The sequence below is a fragment of the Phallusia mammillata genome, chromosome 6 (genome assembly GCF_965637545.1).
Source record: "Phallusia mammillata chromosome 6, kaPhaMamm4.hap1.1, whole genome shotgun sequence".
NCBI lineage: Eukaryota > Metazoa > Chordata > Ascidiacea > Phlebobranchia > Ascidiidae > Phallusia > Phallusia mammillata.
This window is the reverse complement of record NC_137257.1, coordinates 27,004,978-27,029,317: the sequence shown is the minus strand read 5'-3', so window position 1 is coordinate 27,029,317 and position 24,340 is coordinate 27,004,978. Positions and strand designations below refer to the sequence as shown.

Genomic DNA, 24,340 nt, shown 5'->3' with positions numbered 1-24,340 from the left:
CCTGCAAATTCTAAGATGCTAATCTCACTTCATGCGCACATAATGTAATGTTTATATATCAGCACTCCTTAACCTTTACAAGCACATACCGAACTTGTACAGGTTGTTGTTTAAACTCTTGCAAAACCTAGTAAACATTGCTTCAAGCGAAATCTTTTTGTGATTTATAAAACTTCCGTCAAACCACTTCCGTCAACAAAGACCACTTGAGGTCAGTACAGGGCACCAGAAACCATGCGATCAGATGATTTATTGGTTCAACGTCACTGCTTGGCAGGTTGACTTGATTCGGTGTTCGGTATTTAATGTCACGATTCACGGTGGATCAATCTCACATACAATGAGGCAGGTGTGTTGCAAACTAAAAATATCTAGTGGGAAAGGTCTATGATCAGAAACGTTTACGTTAAAGTATAAAATGCGCTATCAGCCACCATTGAGTTAGAACGTTGAACGGTCACAAAGGGAAACCAACTAGAACGTACGCAAGGTTTATTCCAAAAATGTGTCAGTTGAGTTAAGTTGAGTTGATTTCGTTAGCTTAAAAAACATATAGCGTCACATTTGCACTAAAACCATCTCTAAGCCGGAAATAGCTGCGCAACGTTGAAACCTTATGGAGCGCAAAATAGTGAAGGGCGCAATTGATGCGCTGCATTTACACCGTATTACAAGGAGTTAAGTGACGGGGTTCACAAGAAAGTGAGGTTGGCGCATTGTGGGTAAACGCGACTTGGGGTGAGAGTTTGTGTAATTCTGAGGTTGGAGATAATAATAGTAAGGTTATAACGTCACTGTAAAAGTTTGTGACGTTATAGTAGATCAGTTTTGATGCAAATTAAATCATTCTGCTTTAAGAACGTTCGCATTTTACCAGAAAAAAATCTTACACAAAAAATAAATTTTCTTACAAGATTTTATCAATTTGAATTGAACCCGCGCATAACACTAAGTGACATCATAACCATCCGGTTGTGACATCACAATTCCTTCCGGATCATTTTCCTACAACGTCATTTATCAGTATCAACCTCATTAACGTGGTTTAGATCATTGTTTTTAATACTTTGTGTTTATATGACGAGTTTCGTTGTGAGTGAGTCAATGTGAGTTTACACTGTGATATATTGTCGTGTTGAGGATATAAGCTGCATGTTGGTCTAAATCTGCAGAGCAGACAGAAAGTTTTGCGACAAAAAAGTTGGAACCTTTACGTGCCTCAGACTATGTAGGCGAAAAATGCGAGAGCTGTTTTAAATTTAGAATAGTTGTAAATACTTTATACCAAGGGTGGGCAACCTACGGGCCACGGGCAACTTCCGAGCGGCCCCGCGCGACCCAATCAAAAAGAAGAGGCAAGATTATTGGGTGTATGTAGGCTTGCCTTGGAACTGTGTCATAGATTGTTTAGCATCCTATAAGCAACACTGTTTAAGGGTAAAGTTACTGTAGTTCACTTGATATTGTACATATACACATCGAATAAATACGCGGTGAAGTTTGCCTACACTTTTATGTATTGCATGAGCATCGCTGCGGCCCGTCTCCACAACTTCTTGGCACGTCTATGCAAATACGTTGCCCACTGTTGGTATATACCAGGGGTGGGCAACCTTTGTTGCTGTGGGGCCAAATACAATTGCCAAGATTAGATCGTGGGCCGCACCCGTGTATAATACAAGGTGAGTTTTCTTTGTTGCTTACCAAACATGCGTATCTACAAGTCAAATTAGCATTTGATTACAGCCACAAATTGCCAGGTCGCAGGATAATAGCATCGGGCGCATTAATCTGCTCAAAAATATATAATGGATGGACTCGTTTGCCAGTACATTTGAAATCCAAGCGTCTCTGCGGGCCTCACTACGTTTAATCGAGGGCCGCAGGTTGCCCACCCCTGGTATATACCGTAATACGAATGCAACTACGTAAAATTTCGGTTATGATTTTTTGATGTTTTGTGTTGGACAAAATGTGTAAAAATTTGTCAAAACAGCTTCGGTAGATTGTATAAAACATAGCTGAACTCGTTGCACAATCTTGAACAATCTTGTGTCTGTGACTAACGACTTCCTGTGAAGTGCGGAAAAGTTTCAAGTTTCAGTTCCTGTATGCGGAAGACGTGTTGTCCGTATGCCGGGTGTTTTACGTTGCGCTGCTAGGACGACTTTGAGCTTAAACCGCCGCAAAGTTCATTGTCGGCGCATTTAGAAAGTGTATGTCAAATTTTGTCAGGATTCTAGTCGTAGAAAATAGGTAAAAGGTCAACGGTCGGCTTCTGAGTTGTAAGTCGGACCAGTTGCTGGACCTGACCTAATCTCAAACAGCCCCAAAACTCCTAACGATTTGGGTTCGGGCTGCAGTTTTAAGCCCGTTCACAACTCTGGACTGCTTGGCTTTTATTCCAAGCAACGAAACACTGTGATTATATGTATTAGTTGTGTGATCTTTTTTCAGAAAACTCACGCATCGAAAAAGTTATGGAGGGGTCAGATTGCAAACATTTTTGCTAAAGATATAGCAAGATCACATTTGTGTAATTTGTATTTTGTAAAGATATCTGATAGGCTCATTCAGGTTTTAGTTTAACAAAATTTGGGTTAAGCTCAATAATTTCGGGCCGGTGTTTTACGAGATCGGCGTTGCCTTCATTGCTTAGTTGAGCACTTTCCCAAAACAGTGCCTGTTGAAATTCGGACACACCTAACATTATGTGTGCGTTGATGATAATTAACAAATTGTTTGAGTGGTTAATTACCGGCCGATAGAAAGGTGGTGGCGCTGATAACAATGGGTTGGTGAGTTTAAGGCGCGTTTTTGAAAGTTTCTGATCACCGCGCAATGATTGTTACTTCACAATGGCAAAGCAGGCAAAGCGGAAGTTTCGTGTCATACCAAGTTATGTGTTGAAGTATGTTAATAAATCTTCAGTGTAAATTAAATTTGAGCTGCAAAAATTTAATCTGAAATAACAATGGCACTTAGTGATATGGTAAAAACAAAGTTCAAACATAGTTAGAACGTTTTAGTGGCAAAATATTTAGAGTAAGGCTTGCTGTGAAAAGTAGAGTTGTAGCAAAGTTGTTTCGCACAAATAACTTCGATTTGAGATTGTGATTTCGAAGTGCAAGCAGTATTTAACTCCATTCATAATACAAAGACTGGATTGGCATTTATTTAATCGAATCTTGACCACAAATAACGCTAACGAGATGTAGAAAAACTTACATGATGAGAAATTTGTGTCCTTTTACTCGAATTTGTTGTAGATATTTTAAACTTACTCGGCACGTCACTGCCCGAGCACATTTAAAACTATTTTACAATAAGTCCATTTCCGTCCATGGTCTTGTAATTAACATTATCCGAATACAGGTCACTAATATCATTAATTCACTTTGTAACATAGACTCACCTTTGAACCGTATTCTCTAACCTTTGAACCTTCCCCCACATTCACGTATGTTTCGTCCACCGTGGTATTTGCACCAGTGGGTTATGACTTCGACATTCAGCCGATAAATTGCCACCAGTACCGCAAATCAGTTTCACATTTCCCCTCCATTGTGTTGGAACAATTCCACAACCACGAGGTCTTGGAGGCTGATTTCTCTGTTTCCGACCAAAACCCGCAGTGTGGGATTTAAATGTTTATAAATCTCTGCGCAGAAACGTGAATCCAACACCTAGACTTTAGTTTGAGTCCACAAAATGTATTTGCTTGTAACGTCGAGTATTTCTAACAAAACTGCTCGACCAGCAACACTCGCTTATGTATTTTCTTGTTATTTGCGCAGAAACACAATCATGCTTATTGATCGCAACTATATTAAGTTACAAATCACATGGAAATATTGCTTGGACAACTAAGCGGTGCCTCAGTTTGAAAATGGGTTAAAAAAATGTAGAAGTCAACTTTGGTAATGCTAAAAACAATCATTACTTTTAGTTCTTTTTACAGTGTATAGGCGTACTGCAACCCGAACACGTGCCATGCAGTTTAGTTCGACTTTTTTGTGGACATCTTTGATGAAAATATGTGCAGATAAGAATATTTTTTTGAAACACAGTACTATGTGTAGAGCGACGTTATAATGCTTAAGGTGACTTTCTTGTTTTGAAATTCAACAAAACGTATATTTTTCAGGTTTTATAAAAATTATCGAACATGCAATTCGTGCATCGAACGTTCAGCGTGGCTGATTACGTCATATTTGGAATAATGCTTGTCGCGTCAACAGCGATCGGCTCCTATTACGCAATAAAGGATCGGAAAAAGAAGAACACAGATGATTATCTGCTCGCCGGGAGGTAATTTCCCTGTTTTGATACACTCCACTTTAACAAAAAGTAGTAGTGAACCTAAACAAAAAATTGCAGACGTGTTTGAGACAATGGTCAGTTTGAAAACATTTTAACCGCGGTTGAACGCACTAAGCTCGCTCGCGAACCAGGTTTATAAATGTTGTTATTCGTCGCACAGCAAAAATAACTAAATCAGAATTCATCACTGACCTGATAATGCAAACTGACAATGTGATGAATTCAAGTTGAACTGGAGATGTAATTTGCAAGATGGCGTTTCCACATTGTGATGTAACAAACCTAATTGGTTTTATTGTTGCCCATCGGCTATGATTGAAAGCCTTTGCAAAAAACACCAGCCAAATATGCGATATATAGTTGTTTTATATTCCCAGGTCGATGAGTCCGTACCCCGTGGCTTTTTCACTTTCAGTTTCTTTCATGTCAGCTGTTTTGATTCTTGGCACTCCCGCTGAAGTTTATAGATTCGGGACAATGTATGGTTGGTAAGTCGAAAAAATGCCGTTTCACAGAATAAGTTTCGAATTTGATGAACATTAATTACCAAAAAAAGAAAGATAATAATGGGTTCAATACTTTCACAGTCTTCAATTTAAATTGGAAAACTTTGTAGATAAACAAATCGTTACATTTGAAAGCATGTATATGTGTGTACACAAAACACGCGTTCAAAACATGAAAGTTTTGCAACCAATCGTTTCTGCACATTGTTGGCAAAAACATCAACTACCTTGATTTTATTTATAACTTCAAGTGTGTGAATTTGGCTGGAGAACAAAAGTTTCGTGGAAAGGAAATTGTTTGCGTTGAACAAATCCAATAACAATCCACTTTACACCAATGAGGGTGGTTATAAATAGAAAAATGGCCACCGATGAAAACACATCAAGTCACTTCGTGCAACAATTGACCTGATTTACACAATACTTTTTTAGATGACAAAACTTTATTTTCTAACTACACTGAACCATTAAAGCGAATTAATATTACGAAAAATGGCAAATGACATTTTTCTTCGTAAAATCTCCACAACTTATCGTGACTTTGCATGAAAATAATGTTTTGAAAACGCATGATGATAAAAAAGCTGCAGACAGTGCACACTGTTTCAAACCATAAGGTCTCATCAGTGCAGCTGGTGACGAGAGATCGGCCGCATTGGCTAGTGTAGCCATCTAGCAGCACACCAGTTTGTTGGGAGCAACAAGCAGATAAGCCATGCCTTATCTATTCTGTTCGACAGGATTTATTATTTGCAGAAACCAAACGTTTTTCTGTTTGTCACTTTTGTTGTGGTTTTGCTGAACAAAAACAAGCTCTATTGTTTCCAGGTACATTGCCGCTTTTCTCACGGTGACGATCATAACAGCTGAAGTTTTTATCCCAACCTTTTACAACATGGGACTCAGTTCTGTGTATGAGGTAAAATTTCTGTTTGAGGAAAATTGTTCACATTATAAAATATTTCTACGAAAAACTATATTATTTAATTTAAGTATAAATCTCTTAACAAAGATGGTCTGTCCAATTCTTTTTGCCTTTTTCTTTGATTTACAAGCTTGGGTGTTTAACTATAGAGACCTAATAAAAAAATGGCAATTATTAGATGTAAATGTGTGATTTTTGTATACATTGGCCTGTCCGTTTCTTGTCAGAATTTTCAAAATTAAACAGCGTACAAAATTGTTTTTGAAAATCAAAAAATCGTAAACTGCGTACAAACTTGTTGAAAATCGAATCAAAATACTGTTTTTACGGTTTATTGCACGAAGCTAGTTTGTTAACCAGTTTCATACTTGCAACGCTGCACATGTAACAAGCAGAACCTTCATTTATTTCTGCAGTATTTAGAATATCGCTTCAATCGCCCAGTAAGGTTAGCAGCCACAGTGATCTACATGATTCAAACAATCCTATACATCGGGATTGTTGTATACGCACCAGCTCTCGCTCTCAACGCAGGTGAAATAAAAACTAAATTGTGAAGTAACACGTTAATTTGGGGGTAAAAATTTCAAATGAACTGATTTTCACAGTTCGTCAGAAACGTTCGCAAACGTTATTTGTCTTATTTATTCAAAAACACCAAAAACTAAAATATTTAACTGAAAATCGACTTGTTTTGTTATTCTAGTTAGTAGGCTACATCTTATGTGTTATATTCAGAAAGTGAAAAGTGAAAAGCCAGTGAGTTAATGCAACATATTCTTGTCGCTTTTTATCTCATAATTAGCCAGACATCAATCTTCATGAAATTAACGAATAAATCCGTACATAATAATTCCAAAATGAAATATTTAATAAGCAGCAGACAGTCCACACTGTTTCGACCTATAAATAGCTAATGTTTGTTTAAACATTTTTTTCAGTTACCGGACTGAACCTGTGGGGAGCGGTTGTTTCAACAGGGATTGTCTGCATTATTTACAGTTCACTGGTAAGTTTCGGGAACGACTACTGCCCACTAGCGGTAGAATCTGTATGAACAAAGCATTTCACTAAAACTAACGTAAATTTCGCGGTCGCTTGGTTTGAAGGAAAGAGTGAGACTAATTTTAGAAACAAATCAGATTAAGACGAGGTTTGCACACCAGAATTTCGTCAAGAAAACTGGAAATGATTCAAAGATTTACTGTAGGAGTCTACATTTATACAGATTCGAATCTGACCGCTCTAAGTGTTATGTAACGACATTTTGGAATATGAAAGTTTAGTTAAACAAAGTGGTTTTGAAGACCGGCATTAAATTTTGCAGTTTAAAAGTGCTTTATAATGCCGAACAGCATGACTATAAAGCGCCTTTCTCCCTCGCGTTACTTCCAAGCAACAAAGAATAGAATAAATCAGCCCAAATCTCTCATTCTCAGGGTGGATTGAAAGCTGTCGTGTGGACGGATGCGGTTCAATGTGTATTCATGTTGATCGGTTTCATCGCGATTCTCATCCAGGGATGCATCTTGATGGGTGGGATCGAAAATGTCTGGAGGAAGAGTGTGGAGGGAGGAAGGATCGACTTCCTCAGGTAAGTTAAGGAAAACCGAAGTTGAGTAAAGTTTAAAGGAAAACCCAAGTTGGTTAAAGTTTAAAGGAAAACCGGAAAAATGTCGAAAAATTGCTAGAGATATGAAAACCTCAGGGTTGCGAGTTCAAATTTACTATAAGCTTTTTTCAGGTTTGATTGTGCACAACCTGCTTTAGTCAAAGCCCAAATTTGTCCCGAAATACCATTTTTTTGTTATTTCAGTAATAAAAGTAAAGTACATTTAATCCCTACTACTCTTTTGCTGTTGCACGCCCATGTCATTTTCCTTTTACTCGTCTTTGCCAGTAAAAAGGATATGTTAAGTGCCCGGTCAATTATGGCAGCCCACAAACGTGACGACAAAACGTTGTTGAAATAAAACTGTCAGAACATTAAATACCGAACCACTTTCTCTGGCCGACTTTTCAACACCAAAACATTGCTGCAGGTTCGACACAGACCCACGAGTTCGCCATTCATTCTGGTCGATCAATGTGGGAGCGATTTTCATCTCCTTGTATTTATGGGGAGTCAACCAGGCTCAGGTGCAGAGATATTTGTCCTGTAGATCGCTCAAGGATGCAAAAATGTGAGTTCATTTGTAAAACCGGGAAGACTTTCAACTATGCTTGAAACACTTTCAAAGCGTAACGATATTCGTGCAGTAATGCACTTCAAAATCTTGTGCCCTTGTGAAAGAAAAACAGCTATAATGAACATACATTCATAACTGGGATCAGTCCTGAAGCGTCAATGCAGACCAGCAAACACGGCACACTCATTTATAAATCATTGCACGCCAGGACTTGAAGGCGCTGTACCAAATCAAGTCGGTCTCCCAAGTATTCAATGAAATATGACAGGGCGGAATTGGCTAGAAAAACCTAGCCTGTAGTGGGATTCATATTTCCTATGATATGAGCAGCAATTAATTGAAATTTATTTTCATCTTTCAGTGCAATCTATGTGAACTGGGTTGGTTTGCTTCTCCTCAACAGTCTCGCTATCTTATGTGGTTTGGTGATGTACGCTTATTACAAAGACTGCGATCCTGTGAAGCTAAAAGTTGTTGCAAGACACGATCAGGTACGGTACAAACAGAATTACAGTTAAGGTACAACACCAACAAACAAATTTGCACAGAGCTCAAATGTATGCGTATTTAAAAAAATATGTTTACTTTTTACAAACAGCTTATCGCTTACATGGTTCTGGACATTTTCCAAAACAACCCAGGGATGCCAGGAATTTTCTTGTCGAGTGTTTACGCAGGAAGTTTGAGGTAAAACTTTGATCACACATCAACTGCAATTTCCTCATCCTAAACATAATTATTACCCACAGTTCCGTATCAACCGGTATCACGGCTTTATCGAGCGTCACTGTCCAAGATTTCATGAAACCTTGTCTCCCAAACTGGAGCGACGAAAAGTTTTTCTGGGCTTCTAGAGGTAAATAAAATTAAGCGTTCCTACTCGCGATATCAGTAATCAGATAGAATTGTAACATTATGACGTTTTTGGGGGACACTAAACAAGCGAATTTGAAGTGATTATAAAAAACTCGTTCATTAAAGAAAAGACTGGGCAAAGACCCTTTACCACCCTTAGCAATTTTTTGAAAAAAGACGACAACAGCACTTTTTCAAGTTTGCTAAAATCTTTGTACAAAAACATAGATTTATACAAAAGATTTTTCTGAAAAGTGATCTACAACAATTTTGCATAATTCTTTTCGTTTTCCAGCTCTCGTGGTGATCTACGGACTGCTCGCAATATTCTTCGCGTACCTGACGTCACAATTGGGCGCGATTCTTCAAGCCGCGATCAGCATAATGGGGTTGGTGGGAGGACCACTTGTTGGTGTGTTCACCCTGGGGATGATATTTCCATGCGCTAATTCCATTGTAAGTTGTCGCTGTATTTTAGTAATGGGTTTGCCCGAGTGCTAAAGTCCAGACAAATACATGAAACAATTTGACCAACAATCAACACATAAACTTATTGTTCCACTAGGGTGCGCTGTGCGGCCTCCTCACAGGTGTAGCTTCCACCACGTGGGTTTTCATCGGCTCAAAAGTTTACAAACCTCTGCCCGAATTTTCTCGTGAACTCAGCTACAGCACGACCATGTGCACCAACCTCACCACCCCAGCTACTACGTCAGCGATGATGATCACGTCATCACCGGTAAACATGACGTTAGCAGTGATGACGTCATCACCGGTAAACATGACGTCACCAGCTATGACGCAGAGACCGCCGATAGCCGACTTGTACTCGATGTCGTATGTTTACTACAGTGCTTTCGGGTTTCTCTTTACGATGGTGTTTGGGCTGGGAGTCAGTTTCGCTACTGGTAAGTTCTAGACTTGTTTGTAATGTTGTTTTGCTTGGTTTCTTTACTGGAAGAAATAACTGTTACTGCTTATATAAGCTATTGCTGCCCGGCATAATATCAAGTTTATAGAGCTCTTCTGCAAATGTAATTTTATTCCGACGTTTCGACGTCCTATACAGGTCGCCTTCATCAGGGTAAATAACACTGAATGCGACTAGTACAGTGTACGATAAACAAAGGGAAAAAGCACGTCACAACGCAACGAAAACACTGCGCGATAACGAATGATTCGGCCTCTAAACAACTGTTAATTGGAGTTTAAATGATTCATTAGCTTGGTCTGTGAATTTTTCCGCTAGTTTCTGTTTAAAAATCACATTTTTATTTGTTAACAATCATCACACAAGAGCCATTGTGACGCAGGCGGCTACAAACAACGCAAGAAAGTTGACCCTAATCTTCACTATCCTATCTTCGATCATTGGCTCTTCTCATGGCTGCCATCTAGTGTGCGGAGGAAGTGTTGGTGTGGGGTAAAACGTGACGCGATCGGGTCAAGGTCGGACGAAGGTCATCAAGATGTACCGATTACCATGACAACCGAAGCCCTGGTTAGTGACGTAGTAAAATTTTTGTTCTCAAAACAAAGTTAACACTAGTGATGGGACGATACCAGGTTTCGATACCGAGTACGATTACCGAGTACTTAAGTGTAGTGTTGTACTTAGTTGTATCACTGTCTAATTTATCTGCCATGGTCGGGGGACACACATGCATGCCAAATAATGTAATCTCCACGTGATAGCGAAAAAGATATACGTAAACTGGTGGAACTTTTTTCCAATTTTGTGCTGTCCGAAGCAAATATTGGCATAAAGTTGCCCGTATTCTTATGGTGTAAATCGGCCTTTGGTACTCGCACGTTGGTATCGAAAACTGAGACAAAATATTTCGATACCGAGTACCGAGTACCGGGTACACGTCCCATCATTAGTTAACACACGGTTGGAATTTAAAAACCTTAAAAACTGTTTCATAATGTTGCTGGTTTTTGTTTAATATTTACATTTAAAAAATATTTACATGTTTTAAGATGTCGAATAATCACGAGGAATCGCCAATTCCTGCGGGAGAAAAATCCAAAGTTATTACAAACACTGACCCCTAGTGGAATAACATCAGGGAGACTTTACCACGTGGTGACGCAGCGCAGTTCGTCACCAAACACTTCTTCATCTGATTCTGAGTAAATAATTTCTTATGTTGTGTTTAGATTCAAAGTAAAACATCATTTGTGGTTCATCGCAACATGTTTGGTTCACCAGTTACAAAATGTTCATATAATATTGCTAAGTTGTGTCGCCTTATTTGCCAATATTTGAATATTTTTTTATATTTCACCAACTTTATGAGTTGAGATTTATCTATTGCATTAAAACACTTTCAATGTAACACCATTCACATAAACCAACGTTTTTATTTAGCCTGTCTTGATTTATGTCATGTTGTTTCTTTTTACAATTTTACTGTTTTTCGTTTGTTTGTTGAAACTGTCGCCTTATTGTAAAAATATTAAATCCAAGTTAATATCACTTTATATCACAAAAAGTCAAACACTCGATTACCATCATATTCAGTGTCTGTTGTATAATTGTAACAAAATTGTTTTCTACGCCGTACTTCGTATTTTACTATTGCAACAATCGTACTACGACAGTTTCTCACAAAATGTAAGCAACGTTATCACACGAGTAAGCTGTCTCATTTCATTCATAGTCTAGATAAGAATATTTGGTTTAATTGATAGCAGACATCAATAATAAAGAGAAAGCAGAGTGTTTTGTGCATGTAAGGCTGATTTTTAAGACAATGACGTGATATGAACTATAAACAAGCAGTGTAACAGGTTAAATTGGTACTTCAATATAAGCATTCAGATCGGTTGGCGTGCCATGAAAAACCACCTCGTGTGTCGACCTTGGCACGCATGCCTGGGGTTGCCGACCCCTGTTCTAAGTTAAGTGTTTCACTGGGCATTTTGAAAATTTGAACCAGTAGTAGGCCAGCAAATAATCACATGACCGCCATTATATTAGAAACCTGTGTGTGCAAATAACAGGTTGGTGAGATTGAAAACACAAACACATTGCACAAAAACCTGTTACGACACTTTATGAAATCGCGTCAGTATTATTTGAATTCGGGGAGTTGTGACGACATAAAACTAATTTAGGATTAAGTTGAAAATCGCTGGTTTAGTTCAGCAGCAGAATACACAAACCACACTAGAAAAAACAGTGTGTTGTTTCAACACGCCGGTGTGTTTCAACCACACTAACGGTGTGTTTTAAGAACACGGCAGGTGTGTTGTTACCGCGATAATCGATGTGTATTCGCTAAACGACACGCCGCACGGGACGAACAACACGCCAGGTGTGTCGATTCAAGGTCAAGGTGATCCGTTTCAAGTCCAGAAACACAGAACAACACGCCGCCGTGTTGTTTTGTTGCTTTCCTTCTTTCCTTTTGACTTTGAAATCACTCAACCGTAACGGCGGGAACGCACGAAACGGCTGCAAGGTTCTTTTTTTACTTAATTGACCTAAAGTAAGTAAATTGTTAAGAGACTCAATATCAAGGCTAATAGGAGTTAATTGACAAGTTTTAATGTATTCAAGACTTTTAGACAATGTGAACAGGATGGTGTTTCAAATCTAATAAAAGGTTGGTCTATTTACAATTTTACATACATTTGTAATTTGTGCATATATAAAACATATGTTTGTGCATGTTGTAATGGCTTGTTGTTTTTTTGTATTAGGCTAGCCTGTTACCAAATGACTGAGTGAAGTGGTTTTCTTAACAACTTGGTATCTCTATCAAGTAGAACACATACAAAACATGCATTCAAGTGACCTCTATTTGCATTTTTTTGCCAAATTATTACAGTTCTGTTGGTAAGTGCTTGAAAGTGGTAAAGAATTTAACTTTCCACAATATCAATTCCTTTATACCAGAACTTTCTGCTTAATGATTACGTATTTCAAGTGTATAATTTGTTGCAGAGTCCTGTACAAAACCTAATGATGCATCTGGCCTTACTGTGCATAACATGGATTATTGAACAACCAAGGGAATTCTTTGATGGAATTAATTCTGTTACAAAGGCAGCATGTGGTAGGCATTAAACCAAATCTTTATGGCTGAGTTGCAAACAAGTAAACATGTATGAGGTAGTTACATTTAAGAAAATACATCTTTTTTTCATTATGCAATAGCATATTATCATAGTGTTCTTGTTGATGGATACATTACTTATACATTATACATTGCTTTATATACATTACTTGTTTTTAGACAATCAACATTAAGAGACACTCAATATCACTTGCTACCAGAAATCTTGAAGGGACATTTGGTGTGTGAGTTTAATTGCCTTTTAAGTAATCGGCCTCTTTGTCCAGCATATTTTAAATATATATGGTGTTTACTGTTTTGCAGATGGTAAACGTAACTGATGTTCTCAAAAGTGCCATAGGGGAACCTTTGCACAATCATATGCCGCTGCTTGTTTGTGAAAGGAAATTGCTACAAAAAAAAGAAATGTTGTCATCTTTGAAACACAGGTATTTTCATTAGATCCATTAGTAACTCCAACAAACTTTTATTTCATGTAACCTTAACTATTACAATCACATTAACTGGCAGTAAAACCTTATTTAATAACTGGTTATTTACTTTACAGGACCAGTTTGCAACATCGCCTGGTTATCCAAGTGTTGTTGTCAATAAAAATGAAATGAACAGGTTTTCTTTAGGTTTCAATTTTTCATTGTAATGCTTGTTATTTTTACTGTAGTGATATTGAACATGCCATGACTATGCATATGACATATGCCTTGTTGAGTACATTACAATTATATAGCATCTGACATGCAGTTGAACTTTTGTTTTTGTGTGTATTTTTTACCTGTGTTTTTCCCCCACCGTTACATTCATGCCATAACTTTGTTTCGTTTGTTCTGTTAAACGTTATGTTCTGTTTCTTCGATAAATGCGCTATTTCGTTGGTATACGGTACTGTTTACAATAAAATACAAAACGGTATTTGGTGTGTCATGCTTTATAGCTCTAAACAACACGCAACACGCGTGTTGTATGAGTGTGTTCAAACAACACACCAGGTGTGTCGCAAAACTGCAGCTTGAAGCAACACGGCGGGCGTGTCGTTGAACAACACACCTCCAAACAACACACCACCTGACAACACGGCGTGGTGTGTCGTGTGTTGTATACGGCTTCAAAATTGGCGTGTTGTTACAACACACCGGTTCTTCTAGTGCATTGTCGCATGATCGCGCACTATTTATACGACAATACCACACCAGGTACTTAAATCCACTTGAACATAATCGTCGTTCCAACTCACGTATCTGAGGTTTTTATGGTAGCTGGAAAGTTTCTACAGATTTTAATTTGTTCTGAGCAATTTGACGACACTTGAAATATACTAGAAAAGCCGGTGTGTTGTAACAACACGCCAATTTTGAAGCCGTATACAACACACGACACACCAAGCCGTGTTGTCAGGTGGTGTGTTGTTTGGAGGTGTGTTGTTCAACGACACGCCTGCCGTGTTGTTTGAAGCTGCAGTTTTGCGACACACCTGGTGTGTTGTTTGAACACACTCTTACAACACGCGTGTTGCGTGTTGTTTAGAGCTATAAAGCATGACACACCAAATACCGTTTTGTATTTTATTGTAAACAGTACCGTATACCAACGAAATAGCGCATTTATCGAAGAAACAGAACATAACGTTTAACAGAACAAACGAAACAAAGTTATGGCATGAATGTAACGGTGGGGGAAAAACACAGGTAAAAAATACACACAAAACAAAAGTTCAACTGCATGTCAGATGCTATATAATTGTAATATACTCAACAAGGCATATGTCATATGCATAGTCATGGCATGTTCAATATCACTACAATAAAAATAACAAGTATTACAATGAAAAATCGAAACCAAAAGAAAACCTGTTTATTTCATTTTTATTTACAACAACACTTGGTTAACCAGGCGATGTTGCAAACTGGTCCTGTAAAGTAAATAACCAGTTATTAAACAAGGATTTACTGCCAGTTAATGTGATTGTAATAGTTAAGGTTACATGAAATCAAAGTTTGTTGGAGTTACTAATGGATCTAATCAAAATACCTGTGTTTCAAAGATGACAACATTTCTTTTTTTGTAGCAATTTCCTTTCACAAACAAGCAGCAGCATATGATTATCCAAAGGTTCCCCTATGGCACTTTTGAGAACATCAGTTACGTTTACCATCTGCAAAACAGTAAACACCATATATATTCAAAATATGCTGGAGAAAGAGGCCGATTACTTAAAAGGCAATTAAACTCACACCAAATGTCCCTTAAGATTTCTGGTAGCAAGTGATATTGAGTGTCCCTTAATGTTGATTGTCTAAAAACAAGTAATGTATATAAAGCAATGTATAAGTAATGTATCCATCAACAAGAACACTAGAATAATATGCTATTGCACAATGAAAAAAGATGTATTTTATCAAATGTAACTATCTCAAACATGTTTACTTGTTTGCAACTCAGCCATAAACATTGGATTTAATGCCTACCATGTGCCGCCTTTATAACAAAATTGGTTCCTTCATAGAATTCCCTTGGTTGTTCAATAATCCATGTTATACACAGTAAGGTAAGTTGCATCATTAGGTTTTGTACAGGACTCTGCAACAAATTAAACACTTTCAATACGTAATCATTAAGCAGAAAGTTCTGGTATAAAGGAATTGATATTGTTGAAAGTTAAATTCTTTACCACTTTCAAGCACTTACCAACAGAACTGTAATAATTTGGCAAAAAATGCAAATAGAGGTCACTTGAATGCATGTTTTGTATGTGTTCTACTTGACAGTGATACCAAGTTGTTATAAAAACCACTTCGCTCAGTCATTTGGTAACAGTCTATTCTAATACAAAAAACAACAAGCCATTACAACATACACAAAGCACAAACATATGTTTTATACATGCACAAATATATGTAAAATTGTAAATATACCAACCTTTATTAGATTTGCAACACCATCCTGTTCACATTGCTAAAAAGTCTTGAATACATTAAAACTTGTCAATTAATACTCAATTAACTCCTATTAGTCTTGATATTGAGTCTCTTACTCATCAATTTACTAAGTTTTAGTCAATCAAAAGAAAAAAGAACCTGAAAAGCCGTTTCGTGCGTTCCCGCCGTTACGGTTGAGTGACTTCCAAAGCCAAAAGGAAAGAAGGAAAGCAACAAAACAACACGGCGGCGTGTTGTTCTGTGCTTCTGGACTTGAAACCCATCACCTTGACCTTGAAACGACACACCTGGTGTGCTGTCCGTACTGTGCGGCGTGTCGTTTAGCGAATACACATCGATTATCGCGGTAACAACACACCTGCCGTGTTCTTGGAACACACCGTTAGTGTGGTTGAAACACACCGGCGTGTTGAAACAACACACTGGTTTTTGTAGTGTAAGTAAACAAACTTGGTGCACTTTACATTCAATGGTAAAATACAAGAAGAATAACAGTCGGATTGCGGTAAAAGGATTTGCATTTCATATTCGTTATTTTCAACTTTAAATGCAGTTGCTTGTCATAATTTTGTTTGATTCAGAAATTTGACTGAGAATGTCGGTGAAAATGTTTTTGTTTCTTGTTTGTGGTAAATTATTGACAAAATTTATTATAGGTTCAATTTGCACAAACAATTTGAAACAAAGGAAATAAAGGATACCGTTTGGAAGTGTTTTAATTGACAACGATCAGTAAAACAATTCAAAGCCCAAAAAGTTGTGAGAAAAAAAAGGTGAAAAAAGTAACTTACTAACTTAATAACTCACGTTTGTAACTCATGTAGCTCACAGTTCAACAAGTCTCGACATTTCAAACTATCTTCAACTTAAAGTGTAAACCTCGAAGGGGGGGAAAAGTCGATTGTTGAAATTCCAGAATAGAGAGAAGCAGTGTGACGTCATAAGAGTGTTGACGATTCCATGAAAACACCACGAAACCATCCAAGCGTATCCATTGTTGGAATTCGAGAATACGGAAAAAATGTAAAGGAGGGTTTAAAATGTGGTTCCTTGTTTCAGGTTTCAGTTGTGTCGTATCGTTACATTGCAAACTTAAGATTCGGTAATTGTATATGAGTTAAATTTATTTCCAAAGCTATACGTTTTGAAGGACACTTGTGTTAGGTTAGAAACTGTATTGTCTGAATAACCAAAAGTCTTTTAGAAACCCGAAATAAATTATAATTGGGTTACAGGGAATATTTCTAATTGGGCAGATTTTCAAAAAAGGGCAAAGTCCGTTTGAGAACATTTGTGTTATTTAAGTGTTGAACTTTGGTGCAATGGATCTAAGCCCGAAAAGTTTCTCGGCACCCGACTATGCGATATTCGCTCTCATGTTGGCAACATCCACAGTGGTTGGGTTTTATTTCGCAATCAAAGACAGAAAGAAGCAAAACACCGAGGAGTATTTGGTTGGTGGAAGGTTGGAAAACTTTCTTGTTGAGTTTTTTTGATAACCGGAATAAACGTCTAACTTCACTGAATGGCCTGTGTGCGGTCGAATATTGGCAACAGTGTAAAATTTAAAACTGTTAAAATAACTTTCACTACTTGCAAAAAGGACTTAAATGTACAACTACGTAAACAACTACATTTTGTTGACAAATGTTGCTACTGCAAATCACTGTAATAAATATTTTAAAATTAGTTTGCAATCATTTCATTAGATCGATGAGTCCTTATCTCGTGGCGTTTTCACTTTCTGTGGGTTTTATGTCATCAGTTCTGGTGCTTGGATCGACAGCAGATGTTTACAGATTCGGCACAATGTACACATGGTGAGTAACGCATAGCTTGCGGGTTCGAATCCCACCACTACCACCCTATTACATTTGTTCCTTCAGGTTTATTTTCGGGTTTTTCGTCGCAACGGTCGTCACAGCCGAAGCTTTCATCCCAATATTTTTTAAGTTGAGACTCACAAGTGTTTATGAGGTGAGGTTGGATTTAGTATTTTGCATTTCAACATTAAATTGATTTTAAAAAATTTGTAAAACAGAAAAATAAACTTCAGAGCTTTTGTAGGGTAAGCTCCAAGTATGATTGCAAATAAAAAGTTTTCGACTGTGATTTAATTATTGGTCTGATCAATTTAAAATCAAACAAGAGAAATTTGAATCTTTCAACAAAAATCCTCTAATACCCACAAAATTATTTACCACCAAAATCGCATGAGAAAAATATGCAAGTGAACTTGAATCACTGGATATAAACCCAAACTTCCAGGCAAAACCTACAGTCACGTCTGTTAAGTTTTAGTGGTGTTTGTGTGGGTTTAACAAGCCTTCAGCACAGATAAACCACAATACATAGATTGAAACCAGACTTGTGAGGCAAATTCAGTAGAAACCACAAAGTTGATCGTGTTAGTTGCGGAAGTTTATGTCTCCAAAGTTGCACTTAGTCAAGAGTGTTGTCTTGTTTGGTTGAATCGTTGTGAACCTGACAGTAAATCACAAAAATGACATTTAAAAGTTTTTGCTGATACATCTTTGTCAACATTGAAATAAAACCAAAGCAATTTCCTTTGAACTGATTAAAACTTCTTCATATTGTTGCAAGTACTTTTTGGTATATCAGCCTCTTTTTCTATTGTCCGTTTCATTGCTGAAATGCAATTAGGGCGGATCTTATATTTCTTGCGCATTTATCCAGTAATAAATCAGCACATAGAAACTCTTAGAAACAGAAAAGATACGCTCTATATCAGTGGTTCCCAACCTTTCGTGGACCATGGCCCCCTTAACGTAACTTTTTGGCCTCGTGGCCCCCTTCAAGTTACCATGTAGGACCTGTGCCCCCCTTAAAATGTAAATAGCAATCTCGCGTTGGAATGCGGTATTAATTTTGGCCTTAAACAGGTCTAATAGAGTAAATGAGTGTGATAAACCGAACTATAAACAAATAGTATGTGAAATAGTCCATTAAATTCGGGAATAAAGTTAAAGTGAAAATGACTTTTAGTGGGTGTTTCTTGTGAATGTACGCCGGTGGCCCCCCGGAACACAGCTCGTGGCCCCCGGGGGGCCATGGGCCCTGGTTGGGAACCACTGCTCTATATAGTTTATTCATAGATTCGCGTACCTTATTTTACAAGAAACGAATTACCCACAGCAATATCAGTTTAAAGACAACATTATTTGAACACCGTTTAGTACCTTGAACTACGCTTCAACCGTCCCGTGCGTTACCTGGGAACTTTGCTCTACTTGACACAAACTGTTCTCTACATCGGAATCGTCATGTACGCCCCAGCACTGGCGCTCAATGCAGGTTGGTTTCTCGTAATGTTGAAAAATTTGAAACTGACGTAGAGTCTGTTGCAGTGACCGGATTCAACTTGTGGGGAGGAGTTTTATCGACCGGGGCAATCTGCATCGTGTACAGCTCACTGGTAACACTTCAGCATATTTTGCAACAATAACTCGTCGAAACATATTCTGCCTTCCAGGGCGGTTTGAAAGCTGTGATATGGACCGACGCGATTCAGGCGATTTTCATGTTGACCGGATTCGTTTCCATCATTATACAGGGAAGCATCAAGTTAGGTGGATTCGGAAACGTTTACAGAAGATGCGAGGAGGGAGGAAGGGCGATTCTGTTCAAGTAAGAACCGGTTCCGACTGCTTCCCTCGTTTATGATCTGTGTGGGTTTCGGGTATTTACCGTGTAGTAACCGATTCGTTTAAGTAAGACCCGGTTCCGACTACTCTCCTTTGTAAGTCTGTATCGGGTATTTCCCGTGTAGTGCCGATTCTGTTCTAGTAAGTATCGGTTCGGGGCATTGCCATTCTTTAACGTAGGCACCGGTTCGAGGCAGTTTGCTTGCTGTAGGCAATTTTGCTCTGGGGAAAACCTGTTCCAGGCATTTCCGTTATATAGGGGATTTTGTTCCGCTAAAAACCGGTTCCGCTATATTTTGTTCTGGTGAGAACCGGTTCCGGGTCCGTTTTGAGGCAAATGTTACGGTAACTCGACAATATATTTCGAAAACTTTCATATTTCACAAACATTTTTCTGATTTTCTCACAATATTCAATTTCAAACTCCGATAAAAACATGTTTACAAATATTTTGTTGTTGTAGTTTTGATCCGGATCCACGAGTTCGCCATTCGTTCTGGTCGACGTCAGTTGGGTTAACGTTTTTGGGACTTTCCCTTTATGCCGTCAATCAAGGTCAAGTTCAACGCTATCTGTCTTGTAAATCCGTAACTGATGCAAAAAAGTGAGGCTTAACACTGTACCTGTCTCGTAAATCTGTGAACTTTTACGTATTATTTGACAGAGCGATTGGTTTGATGTTGGTAAAAAGTAGCGAAACAAACTCCATCCATCTTGTAAATCTGTAAATCATGCTAAAAAGTTGGTAAAAAATCGGAACTTGTCTAGTAAATTTTTGAACGGTGCTGAACAGTGTTTATGAAGACCCATATTTGCACATCCAATCTTTTATTTGACAGAGCGATTGGTTTAAACATGGTTGGATTGTTGTTTTTCAACGGGTTCGCAGTCATGGTCGGGATGGTCATGTACGCTTACTACCACAACTGTGACCCACTTTCGCTTAATTTGATCAATAACCCAGATCAGGTAAAATTAAAGTTGGAGCCTCGGTTCTGCATGGTAAAGCATCCAGGATAAAAGATTTTGGTGAAGTTTTAGATGATAGTGAAAATAACGGCCCAAATAGACTTTAAAGCGACCTACTTTATTTTTTAAACGTTTCGGAAAATGCTCATGTCATCATCAGTGATATGAAGGGTCACATCAGTTTATGTCCACTTGTGTCACGTGAAGAAAGGAAACAAGTATGGCTTTGAGGTTTACAAATAAAGAAATAGAGTTTTTTAGTTGAGAAGAAGAAGAAAAGGCAAAGACTTTTTCATTAATGGTCTGATGTAAGCAAAGATTCAAATAATGCTCGTGGTAACATGTACGTTCAACAAATAAAATTGTGGTAAAATCTGTTGCGTTCGCCTTGTTCCACGATGTTGAAAAAAGTAATTCTAATTCCGTTGCAACTTTGTTCAACTTCTCCCGTTTTTAAGTTGCATTGACATTACACTGTAACAACTTATAAGTAACCGAAAATGTTTACTACATTTGTCACATCGGTAAAATAACCTGGTTCTATTTGAATAAGTAAACTTAAACCTGCAACTTTGTTCAGCTTCTCCCGTTTCTGGTTCTCGACATTTTCCAGAACAATCCAGGAATGTCAGGAGTTTTCCTCGCATGTGTTTACTCGGGATGTTTGAGGTAATCATCAGAAACTTTTGATAAAATGAAACAAACAAACAGTTTATTAAGCTTTGTAGGGATTCAAACATCTCCATGAAAATATGACTTCCTCATTTTACTGAAAACGTCTCTGCTGCGCAAAAGCAGCTCTTACCCTAAAAGCAAAATATAGGTTGCGGAACAACAGTTTCCCCAAAACCAATCAACAATAATTGATATTTTCCAGCACTGTTTCAACCGCGATCACAGGCTTGTCAACTGTCACTGTACAAGATTACATCAGACCTTGGTCTAGCTGGAAAGAATCGGTTTATTGCTGGATTTCAAGAGGTTTGGCAAAAATATAGAAAGAAAGCTGCAAACAGTTACCAACGAACTGGAGTGCCGTTAGATGGCAACACTAGCCAATCGACCTCTCGTCACCAGCTGCACAGATGAGACTTTATTGGTTGAAACAATGTGCACTGTCTGCAGCTTGTCATGTATTGACTTAATCCTCTCATAGAGAAAGAAAGCCTTGCCAAAAAAACAATTTCGTTACTTCATAAATGCACGATTTATTATGTTTGGCCTTAAATTTTCGCATTCTAACACATTCCTCTTTAAACTTATTAATTGTTTTTTTTTCAGGACTCATCGTCTTTTACGGCATGATCTGCATTCTTTTTGCGTATCTGACGTCACAATTGGGCGCGATTCTCCAGGCAGCGATCAGTGTTTTGGGGCTCGTTGGAGGTCCCCTAGTGGGGATTTACTCACTTGGAATGTTGTTCCCCTTCGCAAACTCGTGGGTAAGTGAAAAATAACAAAATGCAACAAATGGTGCAAGAATCGTCAAGAAAAGTTAAAAAATCTCGTAAAGGCATCTCGTTAAAAGCCTTTTTTGTTTTCCGCAAAACCGACCGAGCAAAAGCAAATCAGCCCCTGCGAAGATTGTGGTTACATTTCATGCAAACTTATTCCGTGGTTTTATATCACGATCCCTCTTTTACTAACTCACATATAATCCACTTTACACTAAAATAAACGCTTTTCACATCATGTTTAACCTTCGCTGTTTGTTGATTCTAGAGACTGGCGATGCCTGTATAAGAATATTTAAACAACTTCTTGTCAACTGATTTAAAGTCATAAGTATTTGCTTCTTTATAATCCACTTTACACTCAGGGAGCATTGCTAGGTTCGTCAACCGGCCTCGCCATCAACATCTGGATTCTGATCGGATCCAAATCTTTTCCTCCACCTCCTCAATTCTATCAACTCCTCGCGGTCGCCACGACATTCTGCCCCAACGTCACAACCACAACTGTTACGTCACCCGTCGCCACAACAACCAATGACGTCACTGCCCTCCCTGTTGCGGCTGACGACCGTCCTCCAGTGGCGGATTTGTACGCAATGTCGTATCTCTATTCTACTCCGCTTGGGTGGTTGGTGACGGTTGTGACTGGGATCATTGTCAGCCTTGCAACGTGTGAGTTGTGGATTTGAGGTGGTTGTTTTTGAGTTGTTGGCGTTTGGCAGTTATAGGGCTCAAGTCTTGTTCCAATCGGCATAAGTCTTCGTTTGCAAATATCTCTGTTTAAAATTTCGGGCGCACCACTCAATGGCTCCCTTTGAAGGAAATACCAGCATATCTATCAAATTTATAGAGCTCTTCTGGCAGGTATTTTTATTCCGACGTTTCGACGTCTCATACACGTCGCCTTTGTTAGGGTAAATAACACTGGATGCGACTAGTACAATGCACGAAAAACGTCGGGCCAAAAATACAACTGCCTGCTGGCAACAGATTATACATATCTCCAGGTCCTTTGTTCGCTTTAAAATTTTCCGCTATTAACACTTCCAAACTTCAAACTGATGGACATTTGTGTAATATGACGTCATGTTTTTTGCACGTCATTTGTTCTTTGTGTTGCTAGGCGGGCACAGAAACCGGAAGAAAGTCGATCCAAAACTGATTCACCCTTTCTTCGATCACGTGATATTTTGCTGGCTTCCTATTGGTGCACGCAAAGCTTGTAGATGCGGAGTGAAACAAGAGGAAGAAGAAAAGACGCACAAAACGGATGAGAGGGACGTTGAATGTCAGGCAAAGGACAATCCGGCTTATACCTACGACCAATCGAGCAGATTGTGAACTACACCTCGCATTAGATTGCAGAAAGATGCTGAATGCATCAACGTTGTCTTGTTTACTCTTTGCTGTTATGTTGAAAGTTTTGAAAAACTTGTTCATTGTTCCTGAATGAAGTCGTGCTGTTGTAAAGTTTAATACATGATGGGCAGAGTATGAAACGGTGTGGTTTTGAAAATAAATCGGTAGATTTGAAGTTTCACCCAAGTACTACCGGAATCGTTTTCGGCAAAAAATGGCACTTTTCGTCAACAATATGCATAATAATCCACAAACTGAAAACAGCAGCCCGTGTGCAAACGGGATAAACAAGATAATTGTTTGCCCAATAGGTGATCAGCAACTAATTACGCCAGTTGCTTTTGTGTGGTCCCAGTTGCTTTTGTACAGACAAACTTCGGCTTTGCAACGTGACGACTTGCAAGCTTGTGGTAAAACAACCACGACTTTCTCGAATCACGTCTAGACCACAATTCGCCACAACATGATTAGCCACTAAAAAATTTCCGGGCTTAAAACTAAGTACCACGCAATCCACAATCATAAGATTGCAACAAATCACATCGTAAAATCGTGAATTATATCATATGATTTGTGACTTTGCACCACGTAAAGTTATTTGAATCAAAATTTCAACGAAGGCCTAGCTCAGGGGCGGGCAACTTCTCCAGTCGGCGGGCCTGATATGGGAAAATGAAGTACTTGGCGGGCCGGATTCCTGAATCGATACATTAATCGCGTATTTATCCAGTGATTTAAAACGGATTCTTGACCACCTAAACCAGGGGTCGCCAACCGGCGGCTCTTTGGTTCCTCCATATCGGCTCAGGTTTTGGAATTACCGAATGTTTGAAACATTTGATTTTAAAATCTGTGACGATTTTGCCGGACACACCGCGCTTCTGAAAAGAAGCAAGCTGGCGGCGCGCAAGTTGTTAAATACTGTTTTAGTTTGCAGTGTGTGTGCCCGCGCAACAATACCTGTTTGAAATTTTTATGACACAAACGTGATAAACAAATAAATACAAATTAGCGTCTGAAGAAAACGGAACATTTAACGCTACATGGGGAGATTAATTTGCTTTCACTGCTGAT

At 38.4% G+C, this 24,340-nt stretch overlaps 2 protein-coding genes and 2 long non-coding RNA genes across 8 annotated transcripts; 3 read left to right on the top strand and 1 right to left on the bottom strand.

Annotated features, from left to right (window-relative positions):
• The first annotated feature begins 4,153 nt into the window (after positions 1 to 4,153).
• Positions 4,154 to 11,518, top strand: LOC145233373 (sodium-coupled monocarboxylate transporter 1-like). The gene is made up of 14 exons (XM_080098092.1): positions 4,154 to 4,311; positions 4,701 to 4,811; positions 5,658 to 5,748; positions 6,171 to 6,288; positions 6,696 to 6,763; positions 7,194 to 7,348; positions 7,797 to 7,937; positions 8,305 to 8,434; positions 8,542 to 8,630; positions 8,693 to 8,799; positions 9,094 to 9,254; positions 9,364 to 9,706; positions 10,112 to 10,299; positions 10,782 to 11,518. The coding sequence occupies exons 1-14, from the start codon at positions 4,169 to 4,171 to the stop codon at positions 10,854 to 10,856; spliced, it is 1,920 nt and encodes a 639-aa protein (XP_079954218.1). The 5' UTR covers positions 4,154 to 4,168; the 3' UTR covers positions 10,857 to 11,518.
• A 479-nt stretch (positions 11,519 to 11,997) lies between these two features.
• On the top strand, positions 11,998 to 13,795 carry LOC145233374 (uncharacterized). Of its 2 annotated transcripts, XR_013861072.1 has the most exons (6): positions 11,998 to 12,412; positions 12,510 to 12,645; positions 12,754 to 12,865; positions 13,046 to 13,108; positions 13,190 to 13,314; positions 13,434 to 13,795. It is a non-coding gene; the product is annotated as an uncharacterized LOC145233374 (long non-coding RNA). The 2 variants fall into 2 exon arrangements; XR_013861073.1 differs by lacking the exon at positions 12,510 to 12,645.
• A 636-nt stretch (positions 13,796 to 14,431) lies between these two features.
• LOC145233375 (uncharacterized) lies at positions 14,432 to 16,270 on the bottom strand. 4 transcript variants are annotated; one of them, XR_013861074.1, is made up of 5 exons: positions 15,800 to 16,270; positions 15,552 to 15,703; positions 15,349 to 15,460; positions 14,912 to 15,035; positions 14,432 to 14,792 (listed from the first exon to the last, which is right to left on the bottom strand). It is a non-coding gene; the product is annotated as an uncharacterized LOC145233375 (long non-coding RNA). The 4 variants fall into 4 exon arrangements; XR_013861076.1 differs by lacking the exon at positions 15,552 to 15,703 and adding an exon at positions 15,115 to 15,176 and having other exon boundaries at positions 15,800 to 16,254; XR_013861075.1 differs by lacking the exon at positions 15,800 to 16,270 and adding an exon at positions 15,115 to 15,176 and having other exon boundaries at positions 15,552 to 15,789.
• Positions 16,271 to 17,058: 788 nt separating this feature from the next.
• On the top strand, positions 17,059 to 23,296 carry LOC145232240 (sodium-coupled monocarboxylate transporter 1-like). The gene is made up of 13 exons (XM_080096796.1): positions 17,059 to 17,284; positions 17,529 to 17,639; positions 17,706 to 17,796; positions 19,017 to 19,134; positions 19,188 to 19,255; positions 19,313 to 19,467; positions 19,948 to 20,088; positions 20,324 to 20,453; positions 21,034 to 21,122; positions 21,331 to 21,434; positions 21,735 to 21,895; positions 22,273 to 22,579; positions 23,031 to 23,296. Exons 1-13 carry the CDS (start codon positions 17,142 to 17,144, stop codon positions 23,246 to 23,248), a joined length of 1,836 nt encoding a protein of 611 aa, XP_079952922.1. The 5' UTR covers positions 17,059 to 17,141; the 3' UTR covers positions 23,249 to 23,296.
• Positions 23,297 to 24,340: the final 1,044 nt, after the last annotated feature.

Excerpts from the sequence above, each read along its gene's own strand:
- LOC145233373 (XM_080098092.1), top strand. The coding sequence starts at position 4,169 with ATGCAATTCGTGCATCGAACGTTCAGCGTGGCTGATTACGTCATATTT. Across the intron at positions 5,749-6,170 it reads GACTCAGTTCTGTGTATGAG|TATTTAGAATATCGCTTCAA; the intron begins GTAAAATTTCTG and ends TTATTTCTGCAG. Across the intron at positions 8,800-9,093 it reads GTTTTTCTGGGCTTCTAGAG|CTCTCGTGGTGATCTACGGA; the intron begins GTAAATAAAATT and ends TTCGTTTTCCAG.
- LOC145232240 (XM_080096796.1), top strand. The coding sequence starts at position 17,142 with ATGGATCTAAGCCCGAAAAGTTTCTCGGCACCCGACTATGCGATATTC. Across the intron at positions 17,797-19,016 it reads GACTCACAAGTGTTTATGAG|TACCTTGAACTACGCTTCAA; the intron begins GTGAGGTTGGAT and ends AACACCGTTTAG. Across the intron at positions 19,135-19,187 it reads AGCACTGGCGCTCAATGCAG|TGACCGGATTCAACTTGTGG; the intron begins GTTGGTTTCTCG and ends AGTCTGTTGCAG.